The 19,588-nt window shown below is 47.8% G+C and overlaps 1 protein-coding gene across 1 annotated transcript in view; it reads left to right on the top strand.

Annotated features, from left to right (window-relative positions):
• The window catches only part of EXOC4 (exocyst complex component 4), a 256,416-nt gene that overhangs the window by 207,378 nt on the left and 29,450 nt on the right, over positions 1 to 19,588 (top strand). The window contains exons 10-11 of the mRNA XM_018083577.3: positions 5,667 to 5,822; positions 8,456 to 8,634. Coding sequence (XP_017939066.2) covers positions 5,667 to 5,822; positions 8,456 to 8,634 — 335 coding nt within the window. The remainder of the gene's footprint in view (positions 1 to 5,666; positions 5,823 to 8,455; positions 8,635 to 19,588) is intronic.

Genomic DNA, 19,588 nt, shown 5'->3' with positions numbered 1-19,588 from the left:
GAGGAAAAGCTTCATCTGCTGAGCAGCTCATTATTATTATTAATAATAAACTTCGCCTGAGCTCTCACAGGAATTGCTCCCTGCCCGTGGGCCATTGTCCAAAATGTTCCTTTTTTATAGGAAAACTTTGCTGCCTGGAGCCAGACAATAGATGTGATTTGTTTGGCTTGAACTCCAAGGTCCTTCCTTCCTTCCTGGTGGTTTTTTTTTTTTTTTGCTGGTGCCATTCCTGGCTTTGGCACCTGCTGAGGGAGTAATTAGGCCGGGCCTAATTTGGTGATCTCCTGATTACAAGCGGGAGGAGGAGGAGGAGGAGGAGGAGGAGGAGGAGGAGAAACAGGAAATGTTCTCGTTTTTGCTGCTGGCAAATGAGCGAGTGAAAATAGAAATAGAAATCCATATCCATTTCAAATGATGTGGAGGAGCAGAGCAAGCTCCCAGGTTTTCCTGGGCGGTTCCATCCGCAGGGATGTTGTGCCCTCTGCAGGGATCTCGGATCCCTACGGCTCCAGGCAGCCTCACCCTTTGCTCCAGGGTTTTTCCTTGGAGCTGAGCTGGGCAAATCTCGAAATTTAGTGGAGGGAGGGTTATTTTTAGCTGCTTAAAATCCGGATAAATTGATTTATCGGAGCTGGGAATTGATCTCCCGGAGCAAGGGAGCGTCTCTTCTTGGGATGTCAAGGCAGTGGGAATTTGGGAAGCCAGGGGATGTAGGATTTGCACATGGCATTGGTTCCTTCCCCCTGTGTTTCCTCAAGGGGAATATGGACAAAAATGAGTGAAATGTGCTCAAGGAGAGGCTCCTCCAAGGGAGATTTTCTTTGTGGAGAAGCTCAGGAAGGACTGGAAGGAACAACAGCAGGAAAGGCACAGCTGGGATTGTCTGTGTCCGAGTCCCATTTGGCTCTTATTCCTTAGGGATTATGAAAAGGGAAACCCAGCAGGGCTGGATATGAATGGCTTGGTCATTTATCTAAGTAGCAACCCCAGGATTTCATGTTTTAATGGATGAGGAATTCCAGGAGTTTTATATTTAATGGAGGTGAGGTGTCTCCTGCAAGGTTACACATCCATCCAAATTCCAATTTCAACGTGACACAAACTGTTGACAAATGTTTTCCAGCTAATCCATAAGAGGGCTTGGGGATGAAAATGTCAATTAAAATGGGAGATAGAGCCCCAGAACCTCCTGCTGTGCTGGCAGTGCTTTTCTTCAGCCTTGTCCAGCCCTCACCCTTCAGCAGATTCCTGTGGAAGTGGCTCTCCTTGTGGGATAAAACCAGTTTTATGAGGCTTTGAGAGGCACTAAAAGGCCATACAAGGTGTCACAGGGACAGGGAGAACCCCGACCAGTTCACAGGTTGCTTCTTCACTTTTTCCAACACCCTTCTCAGACAACCTTGAGTGCTAAAACTAATCTTTTCCCGTGTCTTTCTGCAGGAATTGGCCAATATTTAGTTATTTCATTGCCAGCTTTAGGCTCCACCCTGTGTGTCCACCCTCATCTTCATCCTCTCTCCCTTGAGCAACCATCATCTTGCACATTTTTCAGCCTGTTTGAAGGCTCTGAGTAAAGGCATCACTCACCCGAACAAGCCTTTTTTTAGTCTCTGAAAAGAGGTGGATGCCCCCAAAAAGTGGTTCATCCTACTAAAAAGTGACTTAAACCCTCTGGAGGTGCTCAGCTCTCTCCATCAGCTTGTGGTGACCAAGCTGGACTCAGCCTAAATTTGTGCAGTGGGAAATAACTGGGCTTGGATCTCTCAAAAGAGGGAAATAATAAAAAACAAAACCTGACTGGAAATGTTTCCAAATCTAAACCCCTCTTTTTTTTTTTAATTGATAAGGAAAGGAGGAGCAGATTAATTCATCCAAAAACGTGGGGTCTGTGGGCAGACAGGATTTCTTGATTCCCCCAGGGAATGATGCTTCTCATTGGCATCTTCCCCTTCTTGCTTTAAATTCTGGGGGGTTTAAGTTGTGGGGTTTTGGGCTCTTTTTGGGACAGGATTTGTGTCCCTCAGGCTGGAGGTACCTGGGATTTTAAATCTGGGATTTTTAACTGAGCAGAGCTCAGCGTGGAAACATCACCTTGGCCATGGGAAGAGAAAGGAATCATTCCAAATTATGGCATTTTCCTTGGCCCAGAGAGCTGGGGATGAATGAGGTGACCATTACACTGGTTAAGCAGATGACCCTGCACTGGATCTGGCTGGGATGGAGTTAATTTTCTCCATGGATGGAGTTAATTTTTTCCATTTGGAGCTGGAAAAATGCTGGTCACACACCAGTGTTTCAGCCACAAGCATCTCTCCAACATTCCCCCTCACCAGAAGGCAGGATTTTGGGAAGGGGACACAGCTGGCCCAAGCTGATATTCCAAAATATATGTCTGTCCCACAATTAAAAGCTCGAGCCACAAGGTTTTTTCCCATCTTATTTTCCTCCTCCTCTGTCCTGCTGAGTGATGGAGCCCCTGGATCCAGCCCAGGATAACCCAGCATTCCTCATTGGAACAGCAGGAATAATGACTGAGGAGTTTGGGAGGAGGAGGTGGGAGTTGGAAAGGAAGCATTTTGAGCTGTAGCAAAACCTCTCATCCTGCCTTGGGATGATTTACTCCAGGACCTGATTTAGGACTGACATGGATGGAAGTTCTGGAGGTCAAAAACTGGTTGGAAGATGCTGGAAGGAAAAGGTGTGGGAAAAGGAGGCTGGAATTGGTGGGGAAAACTGGGTGTCTGATGGAGGTTGGGGATGTCCCACCTTATTTAACATCTCCTGTCATGGTTTGAGATAGCCCCAAAATCCAATCCCCTAGCTCCATTCCCCCTCCCACATCTCAACCTAATGTGAGATGGGTTTTTCCAGACAAAACACACACCAGACTCAAAGTGGGGGAAAGGGAATATATTACAATGACTATACAAATAAATACCACATCACATTATACACACGATCACAACTATCTCTACCACGACATATAGTATTTACAGTGGACCAGATCTCTTCTCTCCTCCAAATAAAAGTCCAGGAGGGAAAGAAGGACAGATCCCTTTCAGTCTCTGAACAGCAGCATCTTCTGAGGCAGCAGTCTGTCTGTCTTCTCCACATGCAGCAGCTGATAGCTGGATTTCTGCCAGCACTCACGAGGGAGGTATTCAAGCCTCTCTCGGCCCCATCGCCTCCAACCGAGGGGTCTTCCGTGGGCTTCGTAACCCCAGACAAGGTCGTATCACCACGGTCATATCACGAAGACACAGGGGGGTCTTCGTGACGGTCTGGTATCTCCAGGAGACTCAGCTCCTTGCAGGGCCTCTGTGCCCTGTCTCTCAGGCTGCCACCGTGGCAGCAGTGCAAGGGGGGGGAGCCAAGGTCAACTCCCCCCACATTCCTCTGGCCGTCCCGGTCCAGCTCCGGGACGCTCTGAGCTTCTCAGCTCCTCTCTCTCTCTGGTGCTGCATGTCTAAAACTCTTCTCCTTAATAGGAGTCCATGTCCCTCTTCTCCAAGAGGGGTCTCAAGGGAGTTTTAGGGGATCTGGTACAGTCTTACCCCCAGAACTCTGTCTCTCAGACTGCTGGCTCTCTTTCTCTTCGGCTCTCCTTCCAGGAGTCCTTTCTCTGGTGCTGCATGTTGCTTCTGCTGCTCCTTCAGTTCAGGTTCTTATCTCTGGCTCTCTGCCACCGTTTCTCTGGTCAGTGCCGGCTGCTGCTCTGCGCCCATGGAGAAAACATCTCCCGGCATAACTACAGGCACCTAGCCCAGCTTTATGCTATTCCAGGTCCCCGCAGCCCCCAGCCAGGGGCTGGGAGGGCCCAGAGGGCCCAAGGGGCTCAGAGCCCCTTCCTCGTGGCTCTACAACATGGCCACCTCTCCTTCAACAACCAAACTACCACTCATCTCTTCCGGTGAGCTTGTGATATGTTTACATTTTTGCAGGAGCGCCCATTGGACAGAACTCCAAAACTTCCAGGGGTTTCCACCCCTTGGGGTCTACCACTTTTCTAGCCTCTGGGGGAAAACAAGATTCAAACCATGACATCTCCTTAATTAAAGGGGGGGGGTTGGAGGAAAACCAGCCTGCCAATAAAAACTAGGAGGTGTTGCAGCCATGGGAGAGAAGGGGGATATAATTCCCAGGGGATACACGTGGAGATATAATTCCCAGGGACATGTTAATTGTCCCAACTTGGATTACTTTTTGAAGCTCCCTATTGATTTCAATGGAGAATTTGGCTGTGAGGGCTTCAGAGAGGATTCCCCATCCCTGGAAGTGTCCAAGGCCAGGTTGGATGGGGCTTGGAGTGACCTGGGATAGGGGAAGGTGTCCCTGCCCATGGCAGGGGGTGGGACTGGATGAGCTTTAATGTCCTTTCCACCACAAACCATTCCATGATTCTGTGGACCCATGAGAATCACATCACCAGAAGGTGAGAAAAGTGGGGAATCACATGGATTAGACCCTTGGAAAACTCTCTTGGAAAAGCAAGGAGTCCAAGCTGAGTTTGCAGCTTGTTGCAGCAGCCAAACATCCTCCCCTCTGCCCTCCCCCAGCACTGACTCCACAAAGCAACAGGAATTTAGAGGATGGGGGATAATGAGGATCCTAAAACACAGAGAGGGAGCTCTGTCCTCCCTATAAATCCATCAGGAGACTCCCCAAAATGTCTTGGAGTCACAGACAACCGAAGGCCTACGAGAAGGCTGTAAATAACTGAGGAGAGCAAACAGTGGGAGTGGTGAGAGCTGAGGCCATAAAGGGAAATCTCAGGGAGCAGTGGGATGGAACTGAGTCAAATAAAACACAATAAAGCACCGTATCAGGAGGGTTTTGTTGTTTTTTTTTTTTTTAGTCCAAGAGTTAGGTTTGTTCAACTGTGAAATAGCCTCCCAAGGGAAGGGAACTGTTCCTTCAGTCATTTAAATGTGGAGAGGACAAAGCACTGATACATCCAATGGAACAGTTGTCTTGCCTTGGCAGAGAAATGGCCAGATATCATCAAATTCAGATTTTTTGCATCTCAGATGTCAAAGATGCTGGTGGGGAGCTTTTCTCCCCCCACTCTGCTATCACTGAGGTAAAAAAAAAAAAAAAGAGACCTTTTTTTTTCCCCCCTAAGTGGAAAAACACCAAGTTCCTGAAAGGAGCAGAAGGCCAAGAGCAAATGTTGCCACCGAGGTCTTGTGTGGCTGGAAACAAAATTCCCTCTTTTGTCTGTGGCAGATTGAACGTGGAACTTGAAGAGAAGGAGAATTTATGTGTAAGTGCATGTGACAAATTCATTGTCACCAGCCCTGGGCAGGATTCCGCGTTGGAGAGTCCCAACGCGTCAGCAGTGGCTGGTGAGCTCAGCTGGGATTGCAGGGAGCAAACAGGCCTTGGGGACACCAAATGACCCCTCCTGCAGTTGTGTCAAACATCACAAGCTGCATGATTTCAAGGCTGGGGAGAACTTGGCCCTTTTTCCCTTCAAGGGCTCTCTCAAAGTGCACCAAGAGTTCCGAGTTGAAGAGAATTTCATGTCCTGCCCACCTGTGTTGTCTCATCCTGGCAGAATTCCACCTCGGATCCCTTCCTTGCTGCCTAATTGACGTGTGACAGGGGGGTTTGATGAGTTGATCTGAAGCCCAGTGACGTGTTTGGGGCTGTTTTTCCCCCCCCAGGACCATCGTGCAGTCGGATGAGAAGCTGGTGATCAGCGCGTCCTGGGCCAAGGACGACGACATCAGCAGGCTCCTAAAATCCCTGCCCAACTGGAGCAACATGGCCCAGCCCAAGCAGCTGAGACCCAAGAGGGAGGAGGAGGAAGACTTTATAAGGTAAAATAAATTTGGAAGCCGGGGAAGGGGTCTCGAGGTGAAACCTCTGGAAAGCGTTTCCCGCTGGAAATAAAGGATTGGTGGTGTTTTCGTAGCTGTGGTGTCCCCAGGTGTGAGTAAAATCATGGAATCATTTAGAAAATAGAAAAGGTTTTAAGATTTTCTAGTCCAAATATTTCCCCAGCACTGCTAGGGAAAAGGCCACCACTGACCTATGTCCCCAAGTGCCACATCCACACGGCTGTTAAATCCCTCTGGGAATGGGGATTCCACCACTGCCCTGGGCAGCTGTGCCAGGGCTGGATAGCCCTTTCTGGGAAGAAATTTTCCCTAATATCCAACCTAAACAACCCCTCCTGGTGTGATTTCTGCTCCACTCTGTTGTTCAGACAAGGTTATTTGAGGAATCACGCCTGTGATCCCAGTCAGGGGAGTGGCTGGGATTGGGGAAGGAAAGAAAGGATTGGGATTAAATCTCTGGGATTTAATTCCCAGAGATCCTTGTCCTGCTTGATGGTTCTGCTCTGATCACCCAGGAGACGAAGAGAGCAGCAAATGCAACCTGAGGGAGGGGCCAACGGGTTGTACTGGGCAGGAATCCCCAAAACTGGTGGTACCAAAGTTGTCTTCCCATTGGAGCCATGACCTGGTGGGGTTTTCCCTCCGTCCCATCCCAACCCCAAATGAAAAATCCAATCAAATGAATCAAATGAAAAATGAAATGAATAAAATAAAAAATGAAATGGGTCAAAGGAGAAATTCTGGTGCCTCCAGAGGGAGTTCTTTCACAGGCAACTTGTTGTCTCCAAACCAGATCCTGCCTTTTCCAGGCAAGTGAAAGCTTTGAGGAGGCAGATTGTGCCTTTCCCTGCCCACTGGGAATGGCTCAGGCTCTGAATTCCTTGAAGGAACAGCTCCTCTGTGATTCCAGGGAGTCAGAAAAGCCTGGCTGCACATTCCCATTGCTTTTCATCACTTCCTTGATTGGCATTTGGCTGGGAAATGGGAGGAGGGAGTGAAGCTGTTGGAAATAACAGGTCTGATTTGCCCAGACTGGCATTTTCCCTGTTCCCTGAGTGGGAGCTCAGAATCTTGGGATGATGCAGCCTGGAGAGAGGAGGGAATCTGTCGAGTCACAGGAATGTTTGCTCACCCAGCAGCAGGGATGAGCAGCTCTGCCAGGCTTTTCAAAGTGGAAGAAGGAGGATACAGAGCTGTCCCTGAGTTGGGATTCATCAATTTAATCCTCATCTCCACCTTTGCCTTTGAATTTATCCCAAAAGCACCCCAAAAAATAACCCCCAAACCATCCCAGAAATACCCCAAAAACACCTCACAAAGTTGCCCTAAAAACCCACCCCAAAAATACCCCATAAGTGCCCCTAAATCATCCCCAAAATACATCCAAAAGCATCCAAAAATACCCCAGAACACCCCAAAATATCCCAGAGATGCTCCAAAAGTACCCCAAAACCACCTCCCAAAATAATGGAAAAAGCCTTACCCCAGAAATACCTGCGAAATAACTGAAAAACACTCCAAAATCACCCTAAAATACCCCCAAAATCACCCCAAAAGTACCTCCAAAATACCCTGAAAACACCTTAAAAACAACACCCCAAATCACCCCAAAAATACCCCCAAAACACCCCAAAAAACACCCCAAAAATACCCCATAAATATTTGGGGTAAAGTTTGTACCCCTAAATTCTGTCTCAGGGATGGAGTGGGAGAAGGCAGAGCAGAAACGTGGAAATTCAGCTTAAGATCCTGGAAATCATAAAATTCCAGGATGGTTTGGGTTGGAAGGGACCTTAAAAATCATCTCATCTCACCCTCTGTCACGGGCAGGGACACCTCCCACTAGCCCAGGTTGCTCCAAGCCCCGTCCAACCTGGCCTTGGACACTTCCAGGGATAACAACACTTCCAGCCTCTCCACAAGGATTTAACAGCAGCCCCCTGCCTTGTTTAACAAGATTTAGGATGATCCTAAATCACATCATTAGGGCCATTAGGGTGTGCCTGCAGAATTCCCAGAGAAGTGCTGGAATCACCATCCCATGTGGCACTTGGTGACATGGTTTAGTGGGATTGGTGGCACTCCTGATCCTGGAGCCTTTCCCAACCTCAATAATTCTTTGGGAAACCAGGACAGAGACCTCTCCCCCCATCCCTGCTGGAACCGTGCCAAGAGTATGCCACAAATCCTTGGGATCATCCATGAAAACTGGGCGGATATAAAGCTGTGTTTGGGCATGTTAAAAAAATATAATGGAGAAATTAAGATTTTTTTTAACAAAGGAAAACCAAACAAGGAGCTCAGTTAAGCCGGGGATTAAGTCTGACAAAGGAGGGATTTAAGTGACCCCCTGTTGCAGCACTGGCAAATCCCATGGGAATGGGGACAAAACGTGGGAATAAGGAACACTGAGCTCCACAGAGAAACAGCTGGACAGTGAGGAAAGGCCCTTTATTTATTTGGAATTTGCTTTATTCCCAGGGCAGTTGATGTGCCCTGTTGAGCCAGGCCTTGAGCCTGGGTTTAAGCAGAGCTGAACTAATCACATGGATGTCTCCCCTCCCTGTCCCGTGGTCCTGTGTCCCTGAGGGTGGCTTTGCTTTGCATTTCAGGGCCGCTTTCGGCAAAGAATCCGAAGTTCTCATCGGCAACCTGGGCGACAAACTGATCCCTCAGCAGGAGATCCTGCGCGACGTCAGCGACCTCAAGGCCTTGGCCAACATGCACGAGAGCCTGGAGTGGCTGGCAGGGCGCACCAAGGCAGCTTTCTCCAGCCTCTCCACCTCCCAGAGTAAGTATCTCCCATGGCAGAGCCTTTGCCTTGGAGCTGGAGCGGCGGAAATGTGAAATTTGAGCAGTTTTGGGCGCTTTTTGTGGCCGGTTCCGAAGCGGGTTTGTGTCAGAAGGAGGTGGGAAGAGAAGCAGCTTCGTGTCTTTCTTCCTCATGGGTGCTGGGGTGGGACCTCTGCACTGGGGGGTGACAGGAGCAGCACTTCCAGCTCTCAAAGGCCTTCCCACAGAGACCTCAAAAGTCTTTCCACAAAGACCTCAAAAGTCTTTCCACAAAGACCACCAAGGTCTTTCCAGCTCTCAGAGGTCTTTCTAGCTCTAAAAGGTCTTTCCACAAAGACCAGAAAGGTCTTCCCAGTTCTCAAAGGCCTTTCCACAAAGACCTCAAAGGTCTTTCCAGCTCTCAAAGGTCTTCCCAGCTCTCAAAGGTCTTTCCAGCTCTCAAAGGTCTTTCCACAAAGACCACCAAGGTCTTCCCAGCTCTCAAAGGTCTTTCTATCTCTAAAAGGACTTTCCACAAAGACCTCAAAGGTCTTTCCAACTCTCAGAGGTCTTCCCAGCTCTCAAAGGTCTTTCCACAAAGACCTCAAAGGTCTTTCCAGCTCTCAGAGGTCTTTCCAGCTCTCAAAGGTCTTTCCACAAAGACCTCAAAGGTCTTTCCAAAAAGACCACAAAGGTTTTTCCACAAAGACCACAAAGATCTTTCCAGCTCTCAAAGGTCTTTCCACAAAGACCACAAAGGTTTTTCCACAAAGACCACAAAGGTCTTTCCAGCTCTCAAAGACCTTTCCACAAAGACCACAAAAGTCTTTCCAGCTCTCAAAGGTCTTTCCACAAAGACCACAAAAGTCTTTCCAGCTCTCAAAGGTCTTTCCAGCTCTCAAAGGCCTTTCCACAAAGACCACAAAGGCCTTTCTACAAAGACCACCAAGGTCTTTCCAGCTCTCAAAGGTCTTTCCACACTTTCCAGTTCCTGGGAAGGTGCCCAGGGATGTGGGCACCCAAGGCTCCTGAGCTCTGATGGGAGTTGGGAATTGAAAATCAGCCTTTTATTCCTGGGAAATGATGAGGGAAATTTGCTGGCGCTGAATAAATCATGGTGGTGTTTGTCCATTAAAATCATTGTCCCCTGACAGCAAAACATCTCTGGTTGAGTGAAAATCCTTCCCATGGCTCCTAAATCTGCTCTAGGACAAGACATTTAACCTGTTTATTCCAGCTGTCCATGCTCAGCTCGTTGGGATCCGGAAGGATAATTAAAATTATACAATCAGTTAACAATTAAAGCCCCAAATTAATCCATGGAGCTTTAATATTCCAATATTCCAAACCCATATTTTGAGTTCTCAGTACCTGGGTGCCAAGACTCGCTCTGCTCTCACAGGCTGTGCTTTAAAAAGGGTATCAACAAATAAAATTTAGACGAAGCCCAGTGGGAAAAAAAAGACCAAACCAAAAAATAGAAAAAAAACCTAAATCCAGCTCTCAAACTTCAGCAGCCAAATATTTACTCACAGATCTTTAGTTACTGAGAGGGTTCTTGGGGTGGAATATTTGTGTTGTAACAGTCAGAGCTGTTAAAATAAAACATCATTTATAACTTCAGCTCTGGGTGAAACCCTTGGTTTTTTTAAATAAATCAATATTTCCCCGACATTAAAGGGGACTTTGAGGCTTGGTGAGGGGCCCTTCCACGCAGCAGTGAATAAACATAAAAGCACAGAGTGGAATACTTCACTTGGCAGCCCCCTCCTGACGAGAAAAATCCATCTTCCTCTGGAATAACTTCCTAGTAAAAACATCTGTACAATTCCGGGAGTATCTGGAACGAGGGGAAGAAGGAGCAGTGCTGGATGGACTTTAAGGTTCCTTCCCACCCAAACCATCCTGGGACTCCATGATTCCATGAGATGATCCCTGTCTGGCCTTGGGGTTATAATCTAAGTCTGACCCAGGGAAAGGTTTCCAGCAGAGCTATTAACTCCAAAAGGAAAAACAGGAGGAATTTCTTCCTGGACAGGGTGGCCAGGCATTGGAAGGTGGTGGAGTTCCCATCCCTGGAAGTGTCCAAGGCCAGGTTGGAGCAACCAGGGATAGTGGAAGGTGTCCCTGCCCATGGGGAGGAGTTTTCCAGTCCCTCCCAACCCAAACCATTCTGGGATTCTCCAATTCTAAATAAAGGGGATTTTTGTCACAGTAACTTTAATCCCAAATATTCCAGTTCAGTGCAACTGGGATTGGTTCCTCTTGCACAAACCAACGTGTCACCCATCCTGCTTTTTGGGCAGGTGGCACTTTTTTTGTATTCCTTTGAGCAGCTCTGCCTTCTGCTTTCTGTTTCTTCTTGGCCCAGCTATTCCACTGAAGTGTTTGTGCTTGAACAAAAGCAGTAATTTCAGTAATTGGGGGTTTATCTTCCCTGCAGGATGAGAACACCCATCCAGCTCTTTGATCCTTTTGTCTTTTCTGTTCCCAGCAACTGGAAATTAAATCCTGGTCCTGCTCAGGGCATCATCCAAACGTTTAGTGAGGGATCAGAACCAGAATTTTTGGTGCAGTGCCACAAATCCTGTGATCTCCAACCAGTCCATGCCGTGGTGGTGGTGGCCCTGAGTCCCTTTCCCTGCAGGAAATCGTGATCTTTTTCCAGAAAAGGGCAATTTCTGGGCACAGCTATAAATATTCAGGCAGCCTCAGGTGGAGCTGGGCAGGTTTTGGGAAATCCTGAGCAGGTTTTGGGAAATCCTGAGCAAGGAAATCCTGGCTTTTTTGGATGAGTCTGTCAAAAGGCCCCTTCCTAGAGATAAAAATTTAATAACCCCTGGCTGTAGACGTGCCCCAATTATCACTCATTGAGCAGCAGACTTGCTAATGGAGTGTTTTGTCACTCACTGGGAGCAGCCTCTGCATTCTTCATTATTTAGTGTTTGCTCAGCTGATGGCTCTCCCACAGCTCTTCCCTTATCTGCACTCCCTCACAATTGGATTTTGTATTTCCCAAACCCATCAGACACTTCTTCTGAGGGAACACAAACTTCTTTTTCACAATAACCCTTTAAGGATTCAAGTTGCCAGGAGAGGGTGAATTTATTGAGGAAGGCAAGTCCATTTTAAATGGGTTTTATATGAAAATGGAAGTCAGGTTTTCCCTCTCCCGCTTCTCTTGCCTTGTCAGATGCAGATGGAACATCCCCTTTCATCCTTTTCCCTTGTGGAGCTCCTCAGATCCTCTGCATATCTGACAGAGAAGGGGTTATTATGCACAGTGAAGGATTTGGGAAGTTTTGAAGGTGGTCGGGTGGTGTCTGTAGGTAGGAAAAGGAAAGATGAGCCATTGGCTTGTGGAGTTGGAGCTGCCCTTGAAATTCAGCCCCTTTTGGGATCTCCTGACTTCAGATTGTCGTGGTCAGTGAACAACTGACTGGTTTAAACACCGAATTTCAGATTATTTTCTCACAGGAATCACGGGATGGTTTGGGTTGGAAGGGACTGCAGAGACCATCTTGCTCCAAACCATGGGCAGGGACACCTTCCACTATCCCAGGTTGCTCCAACCTGCCCTTGGACACTTCCAGGGATCCAGGGGCAGCCACAGCTTCTCTGGGAAATCCATTCCAGCCCCTCCCCACCCTCCCAGACAGCAATTCCTTCCCAATATGCCACCTATCCCTGCCCTCTGGCACTGGGAAGCCATTCCCTGTGTCCTGTCCCTCCCTGCCTTGTCCCCAGTCCCTCTCCAGCTCTCCTGGAGCCCCTTTAGGCCCTGCAAGGGGCTCTCAGTTCTCCCTGGAGCCTTCTCTTCTCCAGGGGAACATTCACCTGGGTGACAAGACTTGCTCTACTCTCACAGGCTGTGCTTTAAAAAGGGTATAAACAAATAAAATTTAAACACATCTCAGTGTATCAGATTATCTTGTTATCATGTTCTTATCTTGTTGTCCTCAGTGAACAATCACCCCATTTTAGCTCATTAACAGTTTTAGCCCAAAAAACAGGACTCTGGCAACAGTCTGAAGTTTGACACCTCCTCTCCTGCCATTGCCTTCTCCACAAAAAGAAAATCTCTTTAAAAACAGACCCTGAGGCCATTCAGCCTCTGGACTCCTTTATCCAGGCAGTGTCTAAAGCAGGTTATTTTCTCCTTTTCAGGGGTGATTTCACCCCAAACCCAAAGGCTTTGTGTAGGAAGTGCCTTCAGCTTTTCCTCTTCGGGTGGGCAGCACTTCACCCCCAGCTTTGCAACAGTTCAAGTGAGCTACAAACTTCATTCAAAAGCAGAAAAAACAGGTCATGCTCCAGCTTTTCCCCAAATCCTGCATTGCCCTGCCACTGTTAATGCTAACACTGAGCATTTGCATCTCATTTTCCAGCCACAGATCTCTAAGTGCTCTCCAAACCTGAGTGAAGGCCATCAAAGCATCAAGGCCATCCTGCCCCTGGAGGGTCAACCTCTCCTTTTCCCTGGCTCCTGGAGCTTCCCAGCCCTGGAATGGGCTCTGATGGCTGAGGGGAATTATCCTGCCCCACTCCTGAAAGCGATGCTTTTAAAACTGATGGCAGAGCCCCTTCATCCCCCTCAGCCAGAGGGAAAGGAGCTGTAATTTCCAGTCACTCCAAGGCCCTTTTCCTGCTGCCAGAGCGGTTTGGGGAGGGGGGTTTGGAACACAGATGAAAAATCTGGTGGTAAAATTGATGCCTTTCATTTCCCAGTCGGGCCACCCAGCAGTGCTGAACTCAGCCAGGGCTTTGTGTTTAACCCTGGTGTCTCTAATGAACCGAATTCAGCTCTTAAATGGGGCTGGATTTCTCTCAGGTTGGAGCTGATTTTTTTTTTTCCCCTCCCTGTCCCTGAACTCGTGACACATCTCCCTGTATTGATTGCTCAGGGGGATTTTTTTATTTTTTTATTTTTTTTTTAGAGATCTATTAATAGAGGACCTTATTTAAAAGCCACATTAGAGATGATCAACACGTGCCTGACCTCATGCAGGGCAAGGACTTGGTGAAAGCTGTTGCTTTGTTATTGCAACAAAAGTGAGTGTCTTTCTGAAGCACTAAAAGCTGCCCATTTCTTCCCCAATTCAGAACATCTGCCATTAAATTAACAAGGCACATCTCGAGTGCTTGTGTTATTTGATGAATATCTGTTGCTTCAGTGTAACTTCATTTAAATGACAGCTTTCCAATTGAGCTCCTCGAGCATCATTTCCCAGCGTTTCTTCTTTTCCGCCCCCTGAACGGTTGGGGCTCTTCTTGCAAATGCACAAAAACCCTGTCCAGGTGCTCTGAACCTTCATAATAAGATCATTTCCAACCTCTTTTCCCATCTCAGGGCTGTGCCCACATTGCCTGCATTCGTTTGCTGGTTCAAATCTTCGTTCAGGTCTTGTTGGTTCAGGGAAGAACCAGAGGAAGCCAAAAGGGAAAAGGTTTTCCTGGGCATTTTTCCTGCATGGCCACGGCTCATCTAAACCCACCTGGCTCCCTCTTGTCCATCCCACCCTCAGTCTGTTGCTGTTCCACACCTCTGGAATGCTGCAGAGGTGCCCAATGTTCTCTCCTTGCTGCTACAAACCCCAGCATCATCCCCCCAACGTGCTTGGGGCTGGTTGTTTAACCAAGAAATGAGGGACCTGCCTCCAGTCCTGGGTTCCCCCAGGTGGGAACACCCTTGGGCAGGGACAGGGGAGCTCTGCCATCCTCACCCATGGAGAAACAATCTGTCAAACCCACACCAAACCATCGGGGATCACCTGCTGATTAATCACCATTTGTGGTTTGAATAGAAGCTACAAATGGACTTAGCAAAAGCTGCTAAAAACAGGTGGGAGACCTGAGGGCCCCTTGCAGGGCCTAAAGGGGCTCCAGGAGAGCTGGAGAGGGACTGGGACAAGGCATGGAGGGACAGGACACAGGGAATGGCTTCCCAGTGCCAGAGGGCAGGGTGAGATGGGATATTGGGAAGGAATTGCTGTCTGGGAGGGTGGGGAGGGGCTGGAATGGATTTCCCAGAGAAGCTGTGGCTGCCCCTGGATCCCTGGGAGTGTCCAAGGCTGGGTTGCTCATAGTCCCAACCAACCTGGGATAGTGGAAGGTGTCCCTTCCTGTGGCAAGAGGTGGAACAAGATGATCTTTAAGGTCCAAATCAAAATATTCTGTGATTCTGTGACCACTTCAGGCAGAGGACAAGAATCCAGCTGCTTCCTTGGCCCTCAGAGGACAAAAACCACGGATAATTTCTTTGGGATGGCAAAGTGCTCAGACCAACCTCCAAGACCTCCTGGCAACAAAATACCTGTTCTGGTTAAACTGAGCACGAGGGGAGGTTCCTCTGCTTTGTTTTATAACTTTGGCACTAAAATTTCCCAGCTTAAATACGGGTCAGCTTTGCTGGATCTCGGGGATAAAACCCCACAGTCCTCAGGCAACTAAAAGCTCTTTTAGTTTTCTTGCCCAAGCGATCTCCTGGTGCCTCTCAGTGCCTTTTTTTTTTTGTTTGTTTGTTTGTTTTTTCCCCTGGAATTCCGCAGCGGAGCTGCTCTCACGGGTCAGTGGTTGCAGCTTTACATCCGATATTTAAAGGTCAGGAAACGAGAGGTGGTTTTCCTGACCTGGCTCCTGTATTCATGGATCGGGGACACCACCAGGATGCTCTCCCGGTGCCTGCGGGCTCAGCACTTAACTCAGCCCCGTGATTACACTAATTACCCGCCCTCTTTCCCCCCACCTACCGGCCCTAAAGGCGGGGGATTGTCGTGTAAATAAGTGACCCTAATTAGCGAGGCTTTCGACGAGGAGCAATTCCAGCCAATCGAGGGGGTTGTGGAAAGAACTCCCAAGAACCCGCTCCTGGTGGTTCAGTTATTGGGATCTTTTTATCTCTCCTGAAGGAAAACCGGCTCGGTGGTGTCACCTTAACAGCAGAAGGTCCTCCTTGCTTGTCCTTGGTTTGGCAGAGGTGACACTTCCCTCTGCTCTGGAAGGGGCAAAATAATGGTCAAAAACTCAGTGATGTGACTCCAGAGCACAGTCAGTTGTTGATGTCACCACGTGGGATGACTCTGATCTAACCAGCTTTTAAATCCTATGGGATTTGGGGGGAAATGACTCTGAAATAAGCAGGAATTGGGGAGAAGTCAGACTGGGAGGCTGGTGCAGCTGATTCCAAACACAGCTGATGTTCCTGCTGCCACCAAAGTCATCTTGGTGCTTGCCTGTTCTCCTGGGTTTCCTGGTTTCCCACTCTTCACCCCACCTTTGAAAACCCTCTGTAATTCCCGTGGATATTCCTGTTCAGACCTTCCTCAATATCCTCCTGGACAAGACTCTTCCATTCTTCTTTGTCTTCCAGCACAGACCTCCCTGCTGCTCCTCCTCTTGCTTTGCAAACTAATCTACTAATAAAAAACCAAACCAGCCCCCAAATCATTAATCTATAATTTTCAACAGTCCAAAAAGAAGATCTTTCAGGTATTTTTATTTTCATTACATTTTCTTCCCCCCCCCTTGGCCCTGCAGTTTTTGCTCTTTGGCATCAGGACACGGATTGAGCTCAGGAATTTTGCTCCTTTCTCTTCCAGTGAGTCCAGGCTGGGAGTCTGAAGGATCTTCTAGGAATACAACCCCTCCCAGGACAAGTTTATACCCAGAAAAATTCCACCCTGATGTTTTGAGGGCGCTTATTGGGAAGGTGCAGCTCAGGATCGAGGAAAGAAAGGAAAAGGAGGGAGAAGGAGCTTTTGGCTCTCTGTAGATTGATGGAAGTGTCTCCAGGACTTCACTGGAGCTGGGATTTTGCTCTATTTTTAATGCAAAAAGGCAAAGAAAACCACCAAAAATGTTTCCAGAACTGAGAAAAAAAAGGATTTTTACTGAGCTTTGGAAATCAAGTCACTTCTGAGCTCATGGAATTCAGCCCAAGAAATAATATTTCTGGGAAGGGTAAGAAAGGGAAGAGTTATATTATAAATCACTGCAAAGAGGAAAAAAAATTAACACAGGGGCTATTTCATAGTTGAGGAGTCCTGGACTTTTCAGGGAGATCCTTCCACCCTGAAGTCCACTGTGGTGGTTTTCCTGCCCTTCGCTCTCCCTGCCCAATTTTGCTTCCTCCAGTGAAAAAACAGTGACAAACACCTGCTTTTTGGAGCTTTTTAAATGAACCAGGCAGTTTTGGGTGATTTTTGAGCCTTTTCCAGCCTCGACTGCAAAGTTCTTCGAGGAATGTGTTGAGCCACCAAAGCTTCCAGTGGGTTTTTGCGACATGAAACTCAAACCTCCGCCAGATTTTTACTTTTTCCCCTTTCTTTGGCAGATATTTCCCCCACAGTAACCCCTCTCCCAAGGCTGCCTGTTTGCAGAAAAGGATGGAAAACCGACCCACCCCCTCTCTGAGGAGTTATTGCCTTTTTTCCCGGGGAAATGGATGCTGCGAGGAGCTCCGCTAACGAGAGGATTCATTAACCGGGGGAGCGTCTGCACGGCCACAGAAAAAACATTAATTCCCCAAATGAAAAACTAATAGAGTGTTTAGCCTGTTCTTTATCACCTCTGACAGGCTGTGCTCTCCCTCATCAGCGGTGTTTGCTGAACTGATGGGCTCTGCAGCCCCGTCCTTCTTATCGTCCTTCTTATCTCCGCTCATCGCCCATCGAGGTCGGCAGGAGTTTTTCCAGCCCGTTGCCTTTGTCCCCTTTTTCCCTGCACTTGAATTTTAACGTGGAGTGAAGCCCCCGCGGGAGGAAGTTTTCTCCGGGCCAGCTTTCAGTTTTTGGCTTCTTTTCCCCACGGGTTTTGGGTGCTGGTTGTTCCTTCTTCAAAACCCCGAGTCGATTTGCGAGGGAAAATCCCTCCCTTAAGTATCTTCCACTCGAAAATGGGATTTATTAGTTGGAATTTATTGTGAGTTATATTAATAGGAAGCTCTCCTTGAGCTTGTTTTCTCTTTACTTCTGCCTGTCCTTTAAGTGTTGGCAGAACTTTGCCCCTTCAGCACCAGCGAGTGCTTTCCCTGTTGATCCCAGTAAAAGCTGAGACTGATTTATTTATTTATATTTATTTATATTTATTTAAATTGCAGACCAGTGGAATTTAGACAATTCCATCCTCCCACCTCTTGTTTGAAGGGTCCTGACCTCTTGCAGCTGTCCCATTTGTTCTGTTTTCACAAGGATCCCAGCGTTTCCCTGTCAGTCCAATGGGATTTGCCCATAAATGTTGTGTCCATAAATGTTCCCCACATCCCAGAGCTTTGCAGGGATCGGGGTCAAGGAGGAGGATTTGGGCTGTTACAAGGGACACTCAGTGCTGTCATCCCCTCTGCTCATCACCTCCCCCACTCCTGTCTCCAGAAGTGCCTCCAGAAAGAGGTGTTTGTAGAGACAAGCTCGTGGTGGAGTCAGGAGTTGACCTGATCCACCTTTGTGGAAGCAAAGGTCAGAGCATGGAATTGCAGAGCCACCATCCTTTGGAACTATCTTTCCCTTTGGATCCTGCAGGAAGAAGACAGCTGACACCCAGAATCCAACTGTCAGGTGCCAGAAATGTTGAAGGTTGGACCAGATGACCTTTCAAGGTCCCTTCCAACACGGTCTCTTCTCTGATCTTGGAAATCTGAGGAGATATCGTTGCTCTCAGTGTTTTATTTCTATTTAAACTCTCTGAAAAAAGGACAATTTAGGTAGAATTATGCAGCAATTAATCCATAAACATTTTAAGCAACCAGCCATATCTAGGAGGTCCCAACATTCACCCCTCTGAGAAGCACAGGGAAAATGTCAGCCCCAAAATCCAGCTTTGCTTCCCCAAATCCCTGGAGCTCCGGGAGGAAGGGAGAGGGAACTTAGGGAGAGTCAAAACCCAGTTCCAGATTTTATGGCTCGTTCCAGACCTTTCCTATAAATCTGCAGCTCTGAGGTCTCCAAACTAGACCAGTTTAGGAGTAGGCAGTGAGTGAGCTGTGCCTTGGGGCTTCAAATAGTGCTCCAGCAGCCAAAAATTGGTCCAAGTGGCATCTGTGGGGCCCTTCCCACTCAGAATATTCTGGGAATTCTGGGATTTCTTTCCTCATCAGTGTCCCAGAGTGACAGATCGTGGCTTAACAGTAAGAGAGATGGGGTTTTTTTATAGTGATATATTTAAAAATATATTGTTTTCCTCCTGCTGTTTGGGTTCAGAAGGCAGAGGTCTCCTGGAATGTGTTTTCCTTTGGAAAACTTCCCAAAATAAGCCCTTGATGTTGAATTTGATGCACTCACTGTGCTTTAATCTCCTCTAAAAAAACCCCACATAATCACCTATCTGATTATTCCAACTTCACCCAAAGCTTTTTCCCTATAAATAACCAGATATTCTCCTTTTTTTTTTTTTTGGTAGGTGTTCGAATAGTGATTTTGTCTCCCGGTGGCATCATCCCCTGGTGGTGTTAAAAACTGTAGGAAAAGGAGATGTGGAGACCTGAGTCAGCTTGAATGGGAGTGATGGATAAAAGCACTTTATCCAGGTTTTCCACACTGGGAACTAAAGCACGGAAAGTGCTTCGTGAGATCCCTGGAAAACTCTCCAGCAGGGAGAAGAGTTAATCCTGAGCTCTAAAGGCTTAATCTGACATGTAACCCATAAAAAATTCCCTTTTCCATGGGTATATTTGCTCTTATTTTGGAGTTTCCTCTTCTGGAGTGGAAGGGGGTCAGGCATTAAAATTTAGGAAGCTGCAAATTGGCCTTTAATGTTGCGATGGGGCACAGCAAGCGTTTCAAACAGCCTCTCTTTCCCAAAAAAGAGGGTTTTTCCCCTCTGTAAAGCTGTAAAACACCTCTGCGAGCCTGAAGCAACCGCAGGGAGCGCTGTGGGGGTTTATTCCTGAGGCTCAGAGCTCGTCTCCTTGGATTGTTCCATCACTCCGATCCGTTTGCAGTGGGAAACGGCCCTCGAGTTGTTTATGGGCAACAAGGCAA

This window comes from Manacus vitellinus, unplaced genomic scaffold (assembly GCF_001715985.3).
Source record: "Manacus vitellinus isolate BGI_N305 unplaced genomic scaffold, ASM171598v3 scaffold_65_pilon, whole genome shotgun sequence".
Classification (NCBI taxonomy): domain Eukaryota; kingdom Metazoa; phylum Chordata; class Aves; order Passeriformes; family Pipridae; genus Manacus; species Manacus vitellinus.
Note: the sequence above shows the minus strand (reverse complement) of the source record. Positions and strands in the feature narration are given on the sequence as shown.